The sequence below is a fragment of the Sus scrofa genome, chromosome 17 (assembly GCF_000003025.6).
Source record: "Sus scrofa isolate TJ Tabasco breed Duroc chromosome 17, Sscrofa11.1, whole genome shotgun sequence".
Lineage (NCBI taxonomy): Eukaryota > Metazoa > Chordata > Mammalia > Artiodactyla > Suidae > Sus > Sus scrofa.
In genome coordinates this window covers 38,978,338-38,998,248 of record NC_010459.5, presented here as the reverse complement: position 1 = coordinate 38,998,248, position 19,911 = coordinate 38,978,338, and the positions used below count along the sequence as shown (strand labels likewise).

The 19,911-nt window shown below is 39.7% G+C and overlaps 2 protein-coding genes across 7 annotated transcripts in view; both read left to right on the top strand.

The window, feature by feature from the left end:
- On the top strand, window positions 945-18,177 carry RBM12 (RNA binding motif protein 12). 6 transcript variants are annotated; one of them, XM_005672896.3, is made up of 3 exons: window positions 945-1,039; window positions 6,958-7,042; window positions 10,419-18,177. In XM_005672896.3, the coding sequence occupies exon 3, from the start codon at window positions 10,441-10,443 to the stop codon at window positions 13,240-13,242; it is 2,802 nt and encodes a 933-aa protein (XP_005672953.1). In that variant the 5' UTR covers window positions 945-1,039; window positions 6,958-7,042; window positions 10,419-10,440; the 3' UTR covers window positions 13,243-18,177. The 6 variants fall into 6 exon arrangements, with proteins under 6 accessions (XP_005672953.1, XP_020933924.1, XP_020933925.1 ...); XM_021078265.1 differs by having other exon boundaries at window positions 967-1,116; XM_021078266.1 differs by having other exon boundaries at window positions 976-1,116; window positions 6,990-7,042.
- Window positions 1,060-19,911, top strand: part of CPNE1 (copine 1) — a 40,701-nt gene continuing 21,849 nt past the window's right edge. The window contains 1 exon segment of the mRNA NM_001143703.1: window positions 1,060-1,157. The gene's annotated coding sequence lies outside the window, so the exon portion shown is untranslated.

Here is a 19,911-nt window from a genome sequence, read left to right as displayed (position 1 = left end):
TTTCCATCCCTGGCTGTAGACTGCCTGCATGCTGTAGGCAAGGCCAAAAGTAAGTTATAGTAATAATACTGAAGTGCAGCTATGGAGGGATTAATGACAACTGGGTAAAAAAAATGTAAAGCTCCCTGGATATGGAGGTTCCCAGTCTAGGGGTCTAACTGGAGCTGTAGCTGCCGGCCTACACCACAGCCACAGCAACGCCAGATCCGAGCAGCGTCTGCGACCCACACCACAACTCATGGCAACGTTGGATCCTTAACCCACTGAGCGAGTCCAGGGATCAAACCCTCAACCTCATGGTTCCTGGTCGGATTGTTTCTGCTGCGCCACCACAGGAACGCCTGGATTGAATCTTTTTTTTTTGTCCTTTTTGCCTTTATAGGTCCTCACTCGCGGCATATGGAGGTTCCCAGGCTAGGGGTCTAATCGGAGCTGTTGCTGCCGGCCTATGCCAGAGCCACAGCAACGCAGGATCTGAGCTGCGTCCGCAACCTACACCACAGCTCACAGCAATGCTAGATCCTTAACCTACTAAGCGAGGCCAGGGATCATACCCTCAACCTCATGGTTCCTAGTCGGATTCGTTTTCCGCTGCACCACGATGGGAACTCCAGGACTGAAAATTTTTGATGGGGAAAAAAAAAAGAATTAGGTTTTGGTCCATTTGTCAGGGCATCATCAATAGAACTAGATACCGCTGTGTGGTCCATTTAATCCTCAAAACAATTCTGGGAGGTAGGCAGTATTTCCCTCAGGCAGAGGCTCTAAGAAGTGAAGCAACTGCACAAAACCTGGAGTCACATACTGCGATCCTACCGTGAAGCTTCACTCCTCTAAGGCGGGGCTAGTGCGCCTAAGTCGCAGGCACTGAACTCAACGCTCCGCTCGCCACAGACGTTGGCGACTTCCGGGAACTCGCTGGAAAACCTAAGCGCGTCTGCGTCGCTCCGCCCCTTTACGTCAACCACGCTGTCCCGCCTTTTCTGGAACGCGGAGATGTTGAGCGGGCCGGCGGCCATCTTGTGAAGCGGCGAAGGAGGTGGTGGCTGCTTTGGGCTCCGGGAAGCCGTTCTGGCTGGGGCTGTCGACCGCGGGGCGGAGGCACTCGCGCGGGGGGTAACTCGGGTCTGGGTTCGGGTGCCGCGCAGTTCTCCCCGGTAAGACTCCCGCAGCCCCGGAACGGGCGGGGCTGTGCGGGGCTCGAGCCGCCCCTTGGTGGCCCGGGGCGGGGCCTTCGGAGGCCTCGGAGCCCGCCGCAGCGAACGCCCCACACAAAAGGGTTGGGGCATGGCTGCGGGGGGTCTGGGGCGCCTCTTGCGCCACTCGGGCCTGAGAGGATGCAGGAAAGACAAAAGAGTATAGGTCTGCTTGCCGAAGAGGGGATGAGGCATTAGCCAGGACCGTCCCGTGGACTGAAAGGGAGGCGTCCAGAGCTGGGTGGCTTGGCGGCCTGCGAACCAACGGGAACTGCAGTGAAAACACACTACATCCCGAATCAACCAGAATCTCTATGCCCCAACATGGGGGCAGAAATTATAACTGCCCCGAAGTGAGGAGATAATCGTATTGAGGACACTCCCTCCACCGGAAGTGGAAAGGATGCCCTTGCGGCCTCTCAGAAAAAGAGGACTGCAATTAGAACACATTTGTGGGGAAGGAGCTGTAGTACGTGCCCTCCCGCGAGTTTGGAAAGGAAGTCCGGACTAGCTGCCTTCTTGGTCTGAAGGTGGAGGGGTTTTGTCGAGAAACGCTTCCGAGGCCCAGCTTTGGGGCGGAGCTTACCTTCGGGGTGTCCGCAGTTTGAGAAACCAGCCCCGGCATTGTGGGGGTCTCCGAAGATGGTAGTGATGTGTCAGCCCCTTGGTCCCGAAGTAGGGAAGTTGCTGCTAAGTGCACCACCTTTATTTGTCCCTCGGGAGGGAGTGGGCGATTTTGATGGAGCGTGAGTTGAGTTTATTGAAGGCTGGAGGTGCTTGTTTGCAGCCATGTGAACTGGGTGGGAGGGGCTTTGAGAAGCTACAGGTTATTGACCGGGATGGACACTAGTGCAGGAGATTGAGCTGCCAGATTGTTAAATGCATGGACTTTATGGGTGCTTCCAGAGTGTGCGTTATAGTGAAAAATCTCAGGAGCTCCGGTGAGTTATTCTGGGTTATTCAGTATTAAATGTGCCGAGAGTTGTATACTAAGAATTGCAGGCTCCGAAAGAGAGGTTTCTGGACCCTAAAACCCTGCTTGGCTCCGCATTCCTAGAGATGATCTGATGTAAATTGGGATACTTGGCAGGAACCATTTTATATTATTCACGATTAGCTTGATGCTTGTCAATATAACCTACTGAAGAAAAATGTGATTGCGATTAAGGTTTTGTTGAAGGAGAGACTTGTGATGATTATTTCTCTTAGAGCTTGCTTGAATGGTTTTAAATTGTATAATTTTTGTAAAATGCAGTACCAGAAGCACGAATTGCCTCGGATCTTATCTAGTTTACATTTTTAATATATTTCAGAGCATTCACAATTGAAAAAGAATCCTAGAAGTCTGGGCATAGAGGCTGTTCTCGTTTCATTTTATTTTTCTATTGCAGAAATATAACATAAGACTGGTTGTAGTTGTTTTTGAAATATGGTAGTTTTGATAGCATGGTGGATTTATGGATTTAGTGGAAGGAAATTGTGTTCAGGCATTTTCCAAGAATATTAAAAAGTTATGAAGAAATGTTACAGGTCGTTAAAATAATTTTATGGTAATTTTTGAAGAAAATGAAATGTTTGGCTTGTTTATATAAAAGTTGAGGATTTGCTTAGTATTAGTGGAAATTTTTATGAAACAGGGAATGCATTTTATATTACCCTTATATGCTTGATTAAATATTGGTTATTTTGCTTATGGATTGTAATGCATAATTTCAGGTTTTCTTATTTCCATATCTGTTAGGCAAAAAATGTGAAGCTTCAGAAACCATTGTGGTAGTAACTTGGAACATATTGTTATGTGCTATTACCAGAAAACTTCAGGCTTCTTTCACTTGCTTTGACATGCCAAATAACTTAATTTTTGCATAATTAGTTTGGGGTTGTTGGTACAATTTTTAGATGCGAAACTTGACTTTGTGGGCTGGTAGAACACCAGGTGCTAGAATCCAGTGACAGTGTTCATGCTGTTTTTATTCCATTTTGTAGATAGTCACTCCATCATTTCAGTTTAGATGAATATTTTCTTCTATAGGTGTAGGAAGAACTTTTTTTTCTTTTTTTTGTCTTTCTGCCTTTTCTAGGGCCGCTCCCACAGCATATGGAGGTCCCCAGGCTAGGGGTCGAATCCGAGCTGTAGCCACGGCCTACGCCAGAGCCACAGCAACGTGGGATCCAAGCCGCCTCTGCAACCTACACCACAGCTCACAGTAACGCCGGATCCTTAACCCACTGAGCAAGGCTGGTTCCTAGTCGGATTCGTTAACCACTGCGCCAGGACGGGAACTCCAGGAAGAACTTTAAAGTATCAGTAATGGTTGCACAAAAGATACTTTAGATATCACTCCCTAAAATGCAGGGACTGTTGTCTGTTTCTGAAATCTCATTTCTGTAATCTCGTGCCTGGCCCACAAGTGCTTAATAATTGTAGAATAAATGAATGTTGTTAAATGTTTTAGATCAACTAAGCAAAAAAAATAACTTCATTTATAGTTTTGTCAGATGTTACCACCACCACACATACACCTTTTGGGTTGTATAGAGTTTAGTTCGTTAAGTTTAAAGCCAGCTTTTATGTCTTTAAACCAGTAGTGAGAGTGAATGTGGTTTGGTAATTTAGAAGAAGCATTGTTTCTTTGTAGTTTAAGTGAAATAAGGTAATGAACATTTTTGTTGACATTGGAACTGAAAAATAACTTGATATTGTCTTTTTGGCAAGAGGAGTAAATATTTAGAAATGTCTTTTTATTTGCTGCCTTTTGAGTATTGACTGGAGGTTAATGGGAGAGTTGACTATTATGGTATCAAAAGCTTATAGCTCCCTCAGTGTCAGAAAAATTGTTTTATTAAAAATGATACCAGAATCTGGAGTTCCCATTGTGATTTAGCGGGTTAAGAACCCCATTAGTATCCACGAGGATGCAGTTTCGATCCCTGGCCTAGCGCAGTGGATTAAGGATCTGGCATTGTGGCAAGCTATGGTGTAGGTTGTGGATGTAGCTCAGGTCTGGTATTGCTGTGACTATGGCGTAGGCCTGTGGTTGCTGCTTTGATGTGACAGCTTGCCTGGAAATTTAGATAAGCTGAGGGTGCTGCCCTAAAAAGACCAAACAAAACCAAAAAAAAGAATGATACCAGAATAAGAAATGTGATCTATTTGGGAATGGGGACAAAATCAATTTGAAGCTGCGTTTCTGTAATGCCTACCATAATGTGATTATGCTGCTTGTTGCATTTTGCCCATTATGATTGGTTCTGTTGCTCATCTCTGAGGTGAACATTTGAAGGGTGCTGGTTTTTGTTTGCTTTGAATCTGAAGTACTTAGGTCTGCTGTCCCTGGTTCTTGTTAATTAAAACTGATTATTGAACAAAGTTAAAACTTAATTTTGGATGTTTATTACCAGATGAAGAGTGGAAATGGTCAAGTTCTGGTTTGTGCCTTGGCTTCCTGATAAAAGAGGATTGTTGTCAGACATTTTAACCTGAAATTTCAAGTGATTGGAATGGCTAGTAAATAAAATCTGTTTTGTCATCATAATATGTTTAATTTTTATAGCACATATTAGCAGTTGTGCATGTATCTGGCATTTGTAAAGTGGAAGCAAAGCTACTATGTGGATTAATTCCCAAGATAAAGTGGAAAAGTACACTAAAGCAAGCGTCTCGTTTTAGATCTTCCGAAATGTTTCTATCAGTGGATTTGATAGGAAATCAAGCCCATTTTCTCACTTCTCTTATGCTCTATGAATAGGTAAAACATGTATTTTAGATATTTTGTTGCTTAGAATTGTTTCTAGTCTTAATCCTTCTAAAATTCACCATAGGTTCAGGTGATTGGAGTGAATTTTTCATTTTTAATACCCTTCGTACCCTAGCTGACATTTAGAACACAAGGTTGCATAGGTTCCTGGAAAACAGTACTACCTCTGTTAAATTATTACGCTCTTTACAAAGTGTTGAAAACAAGTAAGTATTTCAGTTCTTAGTTTATGTTTGAAGGAAGAAGTATAACAGCAAGAGTGATGAAGTTCTGGCTTCTAGCCTGAGCTGTGTACTTTTCTTTGGTGTGGGGTGAGATGGAGTTTCCCTTTGCTGAAATAGGAAAAATTAACAATTTATATCTAGATTGATTTGGTACTTTAAATTGAATATGTTATACTTGAACTAGGGATTTACCAAAATCAGGTGTGCCTTTTTTTTTTCTCTGTGTTGCAGTAATTTCTGGCAGCCTTGTAGACATTTTTGAGAGTAGACGTAGCAATGTTTCTTTTGCGTTTAACTGGCCGACCCTGAGTTTGTTCCTCTCCAGGTGAACATATGGTTCCTGCTTGGGTCTGGAAGGGAGGAGGCTGAGGAACCTGTTTCCTTACCTTGGGGGCACACACATGTTGTGGCCCCAACCAGACCTTTTGAATTGAAATCTCCAGTAGGGATCATCTATTTATCACAAATGCTTAACTAGAAAATTACCCTGGTTCTGAGGCTCACAGAGTCAAACCTGTACATTTAGAAATAAATACTGCAATGATTCACACTCTTACTCTTTGAGCATAAACTTTATGTAAAGCAAGCTTTTTTCTGTTTCACATTTCCTTTTGTGATCAATAGATAAGCTACTATATGTAGCTTTTAAATGAAGAGTTTTAAAATTTTAGATTTGATTTGGTTCAGTCGGTGCAACATATATGAGATTAACACAGTGCTCTGGGCTTTTGAATATTGTTTATGACGTTAACATAGATTTTTGTGGCAAAATCTCACTGTTCTTTAGTAATTTGTGTGGTCGTCTAGACGATGTTTATCTTGTTCTTTAGACAAGTTTGGAGGAACACTAAAACTTTTTGATACATTAAACTTTCTGGTGATGAATATTAAGCTCACTGGTGGTAGTTTGATCTTGAAAGATAGTCACATATTAGCGTCATCATTCTTTGTAGGTTTCTATTGATAATCTTAATACTTAACAGGGACAGTTTTCTTCTTTTTTGAATATAGGTGCCTAATCATTTGCTTGGGAATTATCTATAACTTCACCTGTTTGGGAGAAATTCCAGTGAAAGATGAGTGACCTGTTTTTGCTGTGGGAAGTAGTCTTAATATGCCAGACTTTAGAGTTTGTTTGTTTTTTTAAAGGAGTTTCTTGGAACTGTTTTGGTGTTAGAAGAAAAAGCACTTTTCCTTAATATTTTGAACTCCAGTGGTTTTAACTAGGAATTAGCCCTTATAGCCAGAACTTTCACTTCATTTATGTTTTTTGATGTTTGATGCTATTTTGGTACAAAGGAAAATACACTGAAAGAATAATTGCAATAATTTCTATGACCACCCTTGAATTGATGACTTAATTTATCCAAGAACTGTTATTGTGCCTCTTCGTCAAAAATTTGGTGTGAACCTGAGGAAATAGGTCTCAGTTGGACTTGTGTTATGGAATTTAATGGACTGGTTTAATCTTTAAGTGATTAAAGCAATTACCAGCTGTGGAACCGAGTTTTATGACTTTTAGTTTTGATTGATTCATTCTTGGCTAATTTATGACACGTTCTTCATGTATGTAAATATATAATGTTTTGAGAGATAATCAAATTTGAAAGCAACACCAAATAATGTGTGGGATTTTGGAAACTTTTTTTTTTTTTAATGCCTCCTAATGAAGTACTCTGGTGGTTTCAGACTCGCCTTCATAATATACAGTTCAGTGTGGCCTGTGCGTGTTTTGTGTTTCCTGCATTGATTTTTGCCTCCATTTATTCTCTATTGCAGTCTAAAAGTTGGTTTTAATTGGTTGCCCACAGGATTGACTTGGCCTCTACTTCTTGTTAAGAAAATACATCTCTTGTTTTATCAGGTAAGAGATTTTGAATAGAGGGTTTGTTTTTATACAAAACAAAATGAGGTAGTTTATTAAATAACATGAAAATATGTGTAATAACTAAACTTTTTTTTTTTTAAAACAAGTTTATTTGAGGGATGGGGGTGGGTAGACTGGGTGTCTTGAGGAGTAGATGCTTCCTTTGGGGGTCAGTTTTCTATGGATGGATTTCTCCTGCTGAATTCCTGATAATTAGGCAGTAAGTAACTGGTTTTTCCCTCAGTCACATTCTAGACTAACTATGAATATAGGTGCTTGTTATTGGTATGGTTTTTTAATATTACTTAGAGGTATAGGGACATATGTTTTAGACTACAGATTTTGACTTTAGGTGGAACCTTAATGACTGGAATCTAACCCTCTTGTAAGAGTTTTAAGCATGATAGGTTGAAGTGACTCATCTGTTAAACAGGTACTTAGAATGGCAGGTTCTTATTTCATGTTTTTCAGAATCTAAAAACTTTTCCTCTTTAGGTGGCTTTATGAATAAATCTTATACTCTACTTTGGTTTACTCCTCAGCCCTTTTCTAGATAGTTATCTGAGCAGGTTTTCATGTGTACCCATACAGACTTTTACTAAATCCTTCTTCTCAGTTGCAGATGATTGAAGACTTAGTGTGTATTTCACTTTAGCCCTATATTTAACTCTTGGGACCATATCAAGCTCCCATTTTTATTGTCCTAATGCAAGCTAACATCTCTTTCTCGCTCAAGTTTTGGGGATCTAGATTATCCATGCTGTTTCCCCCAATTAGTGATTAAGTGATTTTTGAAGTTGAACTGAAATAGCATCTCAATTTTGCATATAGCCTATATTCTAGAGTTAGCAAGGAATGAGAATTTGATTTGATGAATTGGAACCTTCTTGATGAACTTCTTGTAGACTGCTAAGTAGTAAATAAGGGAAAAAGAGTCTGTTGGTGTGATTTTTAGTATTAATTTTTCTTATAGACTCTTGCAGACCAAAAATGAAAAGTTTCCCCCTTTCTCTCCCCAAATTTCTGGTGTTTTGTATGTCTCATTTTCTATTTGCCAGACCACCTTTCTGGATTAAATTTGAAGGTGGCTTTTATTTTTGCGTATGTGTGTGAGAGAAAACTATCAAAGCCAAACAATGTATTTCTCTTTTGTGTACTGCAAGTATAATACTTAGATATAATTGCAGATTTTGTTTGTTCAAGTTAGTATCCATATAATATCTGACATTGAAAAACTGCTTTCATGGAGTGATAGAATTTTTAGAGCTTGCAGCAGGAAACTTTGCTCTTTTAATATTCTTGTTTGAGAAGTGATGAAACTAAATCTCGAATAATTTGTAATTTCCGGAATGTCACAGAACCAGTTTAAGAGGCTTATATTTAAAAGTTGATTTTTAGGAGCTTATGGCTCAGTGGAAATAAATCGGACCAGTATCCATGAGGATGAAGGTTCAATCCCTGGCCTTGCTCAGTGGGTCAGTGATCCGGCGTTGCCATGAGATTTGGTGTAGGTCGCAGATGCAGCTCGGATCCCACTTTGCTCTGCAGTGGTGTAGGCTGGCAGCTGTAGCTCTGATTCGACCTTTAGCTTGGGAACTTCTGTATGCCTCAGGTGCAGCCCTTTAAAAAAAAAAAAAAAGGCAAAAAAAAAAAGTCGATTTTTAAAATGGCTTGGAAAACACTATATTGCCGGCCACTTACATTTCAAATTAGTATTTCTTTTCAGTCCCAATTTTTGGATCACTTTACAAAGGACCGCCTTTATATTTATGCTTTTTTTTTTTCTGCTTCTTAGAAATACTTTTATTGGTTTCTTGTTATCCTTACAATATTTATCTATGCAGTTATAATGGAAAGTGTAAGTTCTTACCACTGCTGTTTTTTTAATGTTATAGCTAAATTTTTTTTTACTTAATGAATTTTATTACATTTGTAGGTATACAAAAATCACCACAACCAAATTTTATAGCATTTCCATTACATTTACTCTTAGAAATATAGAAATTTTATTTGTGAGAAACTTTTCTTTTAATTTCATCAAAATGGACGTTAAGGAGATTAGTGAGCACTGAGAAATTCCACAGGAGTTATGTTGGTTTACTGAATAAAGCTCATGCACTAGTTAAAAAACAAAAAAAACCTCTTTTTCATTATCAGCCCTCCCCTGATAATTCACACTTTAAAAAAAGAAGCAGCAGAATGTTTGAGAATGAGTAATTGGACCTGAGTTTTAATTAAAACAGCCATGGTATGTGGCACTGTAACCAGGTTCTTATTTTTGGAGCGATGACTACAGGTAACTAATACTTTGGCTATTTTATTCAGTATTTCTTTTGGATACTTAGTGTGACTTAACCTTATATGTAGTAAATAATTCCATATGTCATTTTCTTTAATAAATAAAGCTATAAGACAAATAAGAGTTTTATGTTTTGGTGGTGGTTTTTTTGTGTTTGTTTTTCTTGCACTTGTGGCATATGGAAGTTCCTGGGCCAGTTATTGAATCTGTGCCTCAGCTGCAGTGACACCAGATCCTTAACCTACTGCGCTGGGCTGGGGATCAAACCCGTGCCACCACAGGTACAAAACTATATCTTAACTCACTGCACCACAGTGGGAATTCCCTAGAAGAGTTTTAGAATGAAACATGGAATCAATTCTCATTTGAGGCTTGAATCTGCTTTAGTGTGAGGTATTATTTGAAAATCATTAGTATTCTGCTTTTTTTGTTGGATTTTGAGATTGAGCCACATAAATGATACCGATAATTTTCCAAAGTTGGCAAGTTTATAAGGAAGATGTTGAGTCAGGACTTTTGTTTGTTTTGGCCTTGCCCACAGCATGTAGAAGTTTCTGGGTTAGGGATTGAACTCATGCTGCAGCAGCAGCCAGAGCTCCTGCAATGACAATGCCGGATCCTTAAACCACTGCGCCGCAAGGAAACTCCCTGAGCCAGTTTTAAATATTAACTTTGATACATCCTTTGTCTGTTTTTCCCTGTAGATTGTTAAACTTTGTTTCTTGATTTGACTTAGACATTTCTTTTAAATCTTATTGAATAATTAGTGGTCTGAATGATGGTGTAATTGTGATTTTACTGTCGTGTGGTTGGTTGTTTTTTCCTGAAACTTTGAGTCTTGGGGTTGAACTTCTAATTATTTCTAGAATTAATGCCTTTTGGAAGTTGAAATTGGGTTTTACATTGTAAATGGCATATCATGTTCAGTTTTCAGAATATCCAGATTTTTAAAATGACATTGCTTGTTATAGGTGGAGGGACTATTTGAGGGCCTAATATGGTATATGGTAGCTGGTCATTCTTGTAGTTAAAAACTTGGTGTCTGACCTGGCCGTTGCCTTTTCTCATCTGCAGGTGTGTGTGGTTTCAGCGCAGCATGGCTGTGGTCATCCGTTTGCAAGGTCTCCCAATTGTGGCGGGGACCATGGACATTCGCCACTTCTTCTCTGGATTGACCATCCCTGATGGGGGCGTGCATATTGTAGGGGGTGAACTGGGTGAGGCTTTCATCGTTTTTGCCACTGATGAAGATGCGAGGCTTGGTATGATGCGCACAGGTGGTACAATTAAAGGGTCAAAAGTAACACTGTTGTTGAGTAGTAAAACGGAAATGCAGAATATGATTGAACTGAGTCGTAGGCGTTTTGAAACTGCCAACTTAGATATACCACCAGCAAATGCTAGTAGATCAGGACCGCCACCTAGCTCAGGAATGAGCGGCAGGGTAAACTTGCCTACAACGGTACCCAACTTTAATAATCCCTCACCCAGTGTAGTTACTGCCGCCACTTCTGTTCATGAAAGCAACAAAAACATACAGACATTTTCCACAGCCAGTATAGGAACGGCTCCTCCAAATATGGGGGCTTCCTTTGGGAGCCCAACGTTTAGCTCAACCATTCCGAGCACAGCCTCTCCGATGAACACAGTCCCGCCGCCACCAATTCCTCCAATCCCAGCGATGCCATCTTTGCCACCAATGCCATCAATTCCCCCAATACCAGTTCCTCCTCCGGTACCTACATTGCCTCCCGTGCCTCCTGTTCCCCCAATACCCCCAGTCCCTTCTGTGCCACCCATGACCCCACTGCCACCCATGTCAGGCATGCCACCCTTGAACCCGCCACCTGTGGCACCTCTACCTGCTGGAATGAATGGTTCTGGAGCACCTATGAATCTGAACAATAACCTGAACCCTGTGTTTCTGGGTCCACTGAATCCTGTTAACCCTGTCCAGATGAACTCTCAAAGCAGTGTGAAACCACTTCCCATCAACCCTGATGACTTGTATGTCAGTGTGCATGGAATGCCCTTTTCTGCAGTGGAAAATGATGTCAGAGAATTTTTCCATGGGCTCCGTGTCGATGCAGTGCATTTGTTGAAAGATCATGTAGGTCGAAATAATGGGAATGGATTGGTTAAGTTTCTCTCCCCTCAAGATACATTTGAAGCTTTGAAACGAAACAGAATGCTGATGATTCAACGTTATGTGGAAGTTAGTCCTGCCACAGAAAGACAGTGGGTGGCTGCTGGAGGCCATATCACTTTTAAGCAAAGTATAGGACCTTCTGGACAAACCCATCCCCCTCCTCAGACACTTCCCAGGTCAAAATCGCCCAGTGGGCAGAAAAGGTCAAGGTCAAGATCACCACATGAGGCTGGTTTTTGTGTTTACTTGAAAGGGCTACCATTTGAAGCAGAAAACAAACATGTCATTGATTTTTTTAAAAAGTTGGATATTGTGGAAGATAGTATTTATATCGCTTATGGACCCAATGGGAAAGCAACTGGTGAAGGCTTCGTAGAATTCAGGAATGAGGCTGACTATAAGGCTGCTCTATGTCGTCATAAACAGTATATGGGCAATCGCTTTATTCAAGTTCATCCAATTACTAAGAAAGGTATGCTAGAAAAGATAGATATGATTCGAAAAAGACTGCAGAACTTCAGCTATGACCAGAGGGAAATGATGTTAAATCCAGAGGGGGATGTCAACTCTGCCAAAGTCTGTGCCCATATAACAAATATTCCCTTCAGCGTTACCAAGATGGATGTTCTTCAGTTCCTAGAAGGAATCCCAGTGGATGAAAATGCTGTACATGTTCTTGTTGATAACAATGGGCAAGGTCTAGGACAGGCATTGGTTCAGTTTAAAAATGAAGATGACGCACGTAAGTCTGAACGCTTACACCGTAAAAAACTTAATGGGAGAGAAGCTTTTGTTCACGTAGTTACTCTAGAAGATATGAGAGAGATTGAGAAAAATCCCCCTGCCCAAGGGAAAAAAGGGTTAAAGATGCCTGTGCCAGGTAATCCTGCAGTTCCAGGAATTCCCAGTGCGGGAATTCCCAGTGCAGGACTGCCCGGTGCGGGAATGCCTGGTGCGGGAATGCCAGGTGCAGGGATGCCAGGTGCGGGAATGCCCAGTGCGGGATTACCTGGTGTGGGGATGCCTGGTACGGGACTGCCCGGTGCGGGAATACCTACTGCAGGAGGTGAAGAACATGCCTTCCTGACTGTAGGATCTAAGGAGGCCAACAATGGACCTCCATTTAACTTTCCTGGTAATTTTGGTGGGTCAAATGCATTTGGGCCACCACTCCCTCCTCCAGGATTAGGAGGGGCCTTTGGTGATGCTAGGCCTGGAATGCCTTCAGTTGGAAATAGTGGTTTGCCTGGTCTCGGACTGGATGTTCCAGGTTTTGGAGGTGGACCAAATAATTTAAGTGGACCAGGATTTGGAGGGGGTCCTCAGAATTTTGGAAATGGCCCTGGTAGCTTAGGTGGTCCCCCTGGTTTTGGAAGCGGCCCTCCTGGCCTTGGAAGTGCCCCCGGGCATTTGAGTGGGCCTCCAGCATTTGGTCCTGGCCCTGGCCCTGGCCCTGGCCCAATCCATATTGGTGGTCCTCCTGGCTTTGGATCTAGTTCTGGAAAACCAGGACCAACAGTAATTAAAGTACAGAACATGCCCTTCACTGTGTCTATTGATGAGATTTTAGATTTCTTTTATGGCTATCAAGTGATTCCAGGCTCAGTGTGTTTAAAATACAATGAAAAAGGTATGCCCACAGGTGAAGCTATGGTAGCTTTTGAATCTCGGGATGAAGCCACAGCTGCTGTCATTGACTTAAATGACAGACCTATTGGCTCTAGGAAAGTAAAACTTGTATTAGGGTAGCTGTTCATATCAATTCTTCATAGGGTAGATATAGTGTTCATAGTGCTGTGATTAATGCATTCAGATTGTTTTCCTAGTGTTTCCAGGTTAGAACCTGTGGATTGTTTCAATTGCATATAGATTGGTTACCATAACATAGAACATTGGTTGACTGTTTACAGAAGACTCACTACCAGGATAAACATTGCTGTATGTAAAGCCGACAGTAAAGCTGTCTTGAGAGAACACAAAAATGATTTTGGCGTATCATTAGAGAAACCATTTGTAAAACTCAAATGACCACATAAAGCTTATCAAGGAGTCTAGATTGTTTTTGTTTTATACCATATGGGATGAAGAAAATAGAAATGTCATAAGAGCTCATTAAGGGTGCTCTTGCCAGCTGCTGAAAAATAGAAGCTGGCTACTCTTGGAATTTGGTTTAAAGTTGGACAGATTTGCTTTGTTATAGGATCAAAGCTTTGTCTAAAGTCCTCATTTTCTTTTAAAATTGAATAAAATCTCTGTATACAGATTCACTGTATGTACCTTTATTGCTTCTTGAGGGTTCTTGCTGTATAGACAGTCCTGCTTCTGAAGTTGCTGCTTTGTTTGCCCAATTGACTCATTTGTAAATGAGCAGAACTGTTTTGTTGTTTTTTTATATATAAAACTCCACACGTGGTTTGTGCTATAACCTTGAACTTTGATTTCTAATGTCACACTTAAAACTGTGTGGAATAAGATATTTGCCACAAAAATAAAATACGGAGTCCTCTACCTACCAGAGCCTTTTTGGTTTGACCGCCAAGTTTTAGTTTAGTCAGTTTTAAAAATTGTTCATGTTGTTTGGATGGCATCGAAAACCAGAAGCCACTTTTAATAATCATCTTATTTAAGATGCTTGATTTGAATTCTTGCCCAAGATGGACTAATGTTCTGTCAATTTCTTTGTGTCCCAAATTTATGTCAAATTTTGACTGTAACTAAAGAGGGTCCATTTGTAAGAAAACATTATAATATCTAGGTTTTTAAAATTGAGGTTGAAATTGTTAGCTTTGTTAGCCAGTAGTGTTATAGAATAAAAGATGCATAAGCTGGTCTATAGATTGATAAGCATTTAATCCTGTTACTTGGAGGCTTTTTGGTCTGGTTGTTTGATCAGGAGCCTGTTTACAAAAACTCTTCATAAAGAGTACAAGTGCAGCTGCCAAAGGGGAGAGAATTGAGACTCCTTGCCCTTTCATACTCTTTTCTTTTGGCATTCAGGACACTAAGGCAGGAGGACCACATGGGTTCTGGTTGGTGAGTGTCCTTATCACAAAAACATTTGCCTTACAGTGTCCTGCTCACTGCCACAAAAGGCTCTACTTTATGGTTATTTTCCTTCTTAGTTAAAATGTTCTTAAAGATGTGTTACATTATATCATAAACATGGAATGAGATATCAGTGAGGTATCATGAAAAACAGATTTTGTCTTTTACATGGGCTTCTTTCTTGGTTTGAAACATCCCCAACATTTCCTGCAAATCAATATACTTACAAAGGGGTCAGCTTTTTAAAAGAAGTATTTCCTATTTAAAAAAAAAATAGTGCCTTTTTGGTATTGCAATTCAGTGGAACACTGAAATAGAGTGTTGTTGTTTATAATTTAAGAGTTAAGAGTGGCAACAGTTTCATTTGTGATAAGATTTGGAAAGCCTTTTCATCACTACAATCTTAGAGGATTGACAGTACAGGATTTTTTGTTTAGAGAAAGGATTATTTAGACTTTCAAAGAAGAAATGGCTGTGTTGTGGGTCTTTTGGTAATTCACGAATACAAATTTGCTTTGACGGATCAATAGATATTGTCTCCTCAGCTAAAAAAGCAATATGACTTTTGTATATGCTGTTCAATTTAAGTTTTCTGTTAAGTAATCATTTCTCATTCCAAAGACAGAGTGCAAAAAACTTCAGCGCTGCTTGCAAGTCTTATTTCAACTGCAGATTATTTTCCCCATTGGAAAGCTGACTATTTTCATTTTAGAAAAATGGGTTGTTTGAAGATGAAAGTCTTTTATCTTTTTTCACAATTTATTTTGGCTATGTGTTCGTACATCTTATTAAATATTGCATATACTTTATTGCAACTACTTTGTTATTTCTACTTTTTAGATAAATGCTACAAAGGAAAACTTGATTTCATTGTTCATCAAATTAAATAAATTAAGAAAATAGTGGTTTGTGTAGAAATTGGAGAGAATTGTTTTTCATATTTGGTTGAATCACAACAGTGCATCTCTTGTTGTGAAATGTAATTAAATGCTTTGCCCTCTGGAACATGATTGTTGTGTATCTGAGACTTATTAACATAGCGCTAATTGCTGAGCATACTGTTCATCTAGTTCTGGGCATTGGAGTTTGAATTTAAAAAAAAAAAAAAAAACTCTCGAAAATATGTTCTGTGAAAGTATTCTTACGTCTCTTCCCACAAATTTTCTCGTAAGAACTAGGATTGGGGTGAAAATGAATTTAAGTTATTTTCTTATTTACTTTGTATGGTATGAAGGATTTGTAAAGCTTTGCTCAAAGTTGTGTGCATTTGTAAACATTATTATGGTATTTTCAATCTTATGTGTAAATTCTATTGCTTTTTTTGGTGACTGACATTAATGGAAGAGAATCTTTTCCATTAGTTTTAACCCTCTCCCCCCTTTCTTTTTAGTTTAAAGGTTTAGAGAAATCTACACAATGTACTTTATAAAAAAGCAAATTTGTAAACTTTCTCTGAACTTTAGCGAAACATTTAGTTCACAAGCAAAATTTGGAGGTGTGTTTTGTGTTTATACTGTAGATTGGATGTATAATTATGAGTGGCTTTTTTTTTTTTTTTTTTTTTTTTTTTAATCCTACACTGTTAAGTGAAATGTGGTTTCTTTCTAGCTTTGTGTTCCAAGTTGTCAAAGCAATGACAGTGGAAATTCCATTAGGAAATTTTATTCAGAATTTCAGAGAGTAACAGTCTATGGTCAGTCTTAACTCACTGGATGAAAATCTAGGGCTGTGTATGGAAGTAAGCAAACATACATTTTGGGTGGAAATACCCTGGATAAAAATAAGAATGCATGAAAGTCTTAAAGTGAAAGTCCCTTTTATTGAATTCTGTCATTGTATATAGGTGTGGGTCACGTGTTTAAAAATAAATCCATTCATCAATTCATGAACATTTTAAAAGTGAGTAAAGAAACTGTAAATTGCTGCTAGTCAGATCTCTGAAAAGAATTTCTGCCAGGGATCACTTTAAAAAATTAATTCCCAGAGTTCCCTGGTGGTTTAAGCAGATTAAGGATCTGGCGTTGTCACTGTCGTGGTGCAGGTTTGATCCCTGGCCTGGGAAGTTCTGTATGCTGCAGGCACAGCCAAAATAAATAAATACATATATGTATTTATTTCCCATTCTCACAAACACCTAAGTTGTTTTACTGGCAGTTCTGTAGTAGTACAGACTTTAGAAACCAAACACAATAAAATGACTCGTTACTAATATGGCCACAATATTGCTAGCAAATACTGCCTTGGCTTCATTCAGCAGAGGTTTTTGTTTATATAGATGAAGAATACTATTCAATAAACTTGTCACGAAATAAAACAGGCTGATGCTTTTAATGCTTCAACTGTACAAGAATATTCTACTGAGCTATATATTATCAGGTGTTTGTTTTGTTTTGTTTTTTAAATTCCTGAAAATACTTTGTGCCTTTGGAAAGATGGATTTGATGATCTTGGAGGTAATAATTGTTGCTTATCCTTGTCTGCTAATGCTAAAGTGTGGAAAGAAGAGGATACCTGGAACAGCAGGGAGGAATCTTGATTCTAGGTCAAATCTGTGGTATCTACTTTTTCAGACTTAAGTGTTTTTTGCTAGCAAGCCGCTCGTTATGTGGACTCAGAAAGTACTGGAAACCAGATGCTTCTTTTCACAAAAGGTCTTAAAGGGGGCTGTGAATAGTCTTTTAAAAAAAACAATTAGGAAATGGGAAAAGGAATCTTCAGAATACGTTCAGCTACACATACCTCTAGGGCTTTCTTTTTTTTTTTTGTTTGTTTACTTGTTTGTTTTTGCGTTAGTATGTGTGGTATTTGAGGTGGAAGAGGAGAGAGGAATAAAAAATATTGCTGCTTTCTGACATTGATGCCCTCGGTTTTATCCCTTCCATATTCAACTTCTAATGGGAAAAAAATAGAAAAAAAAAAATCCAAAAACTCCACAGTCTTTTTAAAAAATCTGGATTGGAGTTGCAGAGAAGTTGGTGGACTGTTCCTTTTAGAGCTCTTGGAAAAGATTTATAACTTTTATCTTTTTCATTGAAGAGTTTTATTTTAGCCTGTATGTGAGTTTGAATACTCAACTTGTTTTAGAGAGATTTAGACTAGACATACATGCTTAATTCCAGGTAGTTGCCAAGCTGTTTTTAAAATCGTGACAGTTTGACTAAGAATTTGAAAAATCATGGAGTGAGATAGCTGCCTTAAGGATATCTCAGAATGACCTTTACTGTCTTAAAGGGGTGGAATTTGTGCTAATATATCTCCTTTTCTTGCTCAGGAGAGATCCCTAAACTTGTGTAATTCATTGTTATCTGCTTTATGTTGTTTTACTGCAAGAAATAGCCTCAATTATATGCATCGCCATTGTTCTCCTTAACCCCTTAAAAGTAGAGCTTGTAGGAGCTCTCATATGGCTCAGCAGGATCACTGGCCTCTTGAGAGCGCTGAGACTCCAGTTTGGTCCCCAGCCTGGCACAGTGGGCTAAGGATCTGGCATTGTTACAGCTTCGGCTTAGGTCGAGACTGTGGCTCAGATCTGGTCCCTGGCCTGGAAACTCCATATGCTGTGGGGCAGCCAAAATTGGGGTTGGGGGCAGTAGAACTTGTATGAGATATGGTAGAATTCAAACTTATGGCTCTCTTTTTTAATAAAAAAAAAATGCTTGATTTCACTTTTGTCTTTTTTAGCATAAAATCTGATAGATCACATTGACTTACTGTAAAATGTTCCAGAAAGAGTATACTCTTGTGGTGGCATATTTCTCTGATGCTGTAGTGGCTTTTCTGGGAAAACTTCTGTTCAACAACATAAGCAGGTTCGTCTCTTACTGGTGCCTGCTGATGTAAATCTTACTCTTTACTGTGCTATTCCTACATTTATTCTTGGTGCCTTGAACTACTTTGTGCCAGAGGATCTCACAAGCATCCTAGAATATGGCTCCTTTTCTGGCTCGACATAGGAAGCAACTAAGGTGGCACTGCTTTTCTGCATATTGCTCTACCACTGAAGGAGCAAAAAGCCACCTGGTGCAAACATTCCAGCTCCCTGGGCAGAAGGGTAGTACTCTTGAAACTCAGGGCAGGAACATAGTGCTTATTATGATAACATAGTCCTTGAGTTCTGACAAGAGTCCCAGGGACCTCCTCCCAGTGAAAATGTTCATCATTAAGTCATAGAAATTAAGCAAACACCAGCCTTAGAGAAGTGGTTGAATAGCCCAGCAGAGCATCGGATTTGGCACCCCAGCTGTTCTGGACATTTGGACTTCAGTAACTTACCATGTCATTTTTCCTAGTTAACTTATGGCTTGCCATTTCATATTGAGAGAGGGAGGAGGAGACTATTTGGGGAATATAGAGCCATGACCAGCAAGAGAACATAATTCAATATGGACAGATCAAAGATGTTGAATAAGCATACAACATCCCAGTATTACAGTATAGTGAGCTGTACTATGTTCAGACAGGCTTGTCCCTTGGTGTTTTATTCCCTGTTTTGATGCTGCCTGTTTTCACCTTTTACCTGCTTATAAGTAAGCCTGCTGGTAACCAGGACTATGAGTTTTACTTAGCTGGAAGCCCTCTCATTACTGTCTCTAGCCTTATCCTAATTGGGATGGGAGTGTGGGGGTGAGTTCACCTCACAGCTTTCTACCCTTGCTTCTATGACTTGAATTGACAGGTTGGAATGGAAACATCTGTTGCCTCCGAGCTTTTAAGACAATTTCTCATGGATATATAGCTTAGCCATAGCAGTAAAATAAGTCCCTGTTCTTGAAGTTCTGGCTGGTGGACTTAAATGATGGAAGTAAGTGCACATTCAACGTTCCACTGGAACAGGATAAAGGGATTCCTGGCCACTTGCTAAATGGTCAGACAGAAGCAAGTGTAATGAAAGCCTTATGTATAAGCTGAGAGGAGGTGTGATCTCTAACCGAGGTTCTTGGGGATAATGGTATGTTAATTTAGTACAACGAAATGACTAATTGTGTGAGGGATTCCAGTGGCAGTCTCTAAAATTGTGCTTGTCCTGAAAGTTCTTAAAAGTTGTCCCATAACAGCAGTGTATCTTGAAGTCAGGCTAGGATTGGTTCTAGGGGTGTCCTGGCCTAGCAGAGGGATAGAATCTTTTAAATAACCTTTTGACTAGCTGTCAGAAAACACTTTTTATAAACAAATGCTCTAATGAGACAGTCATAAACACCCAGAATTAAGTGAATTTCCCCATCAGTTTAACCACTTATATGCATAGCTAACTACCTGAAATAAACAGCTTTTCTGTGTGCAGTGTTCACCTGTTGGTTCTTGTTCCTTTAGATCAGCACTATACAACAGAATATTATCCAGTCTGCACTAATATGGTAATTAAACTTGAATAGC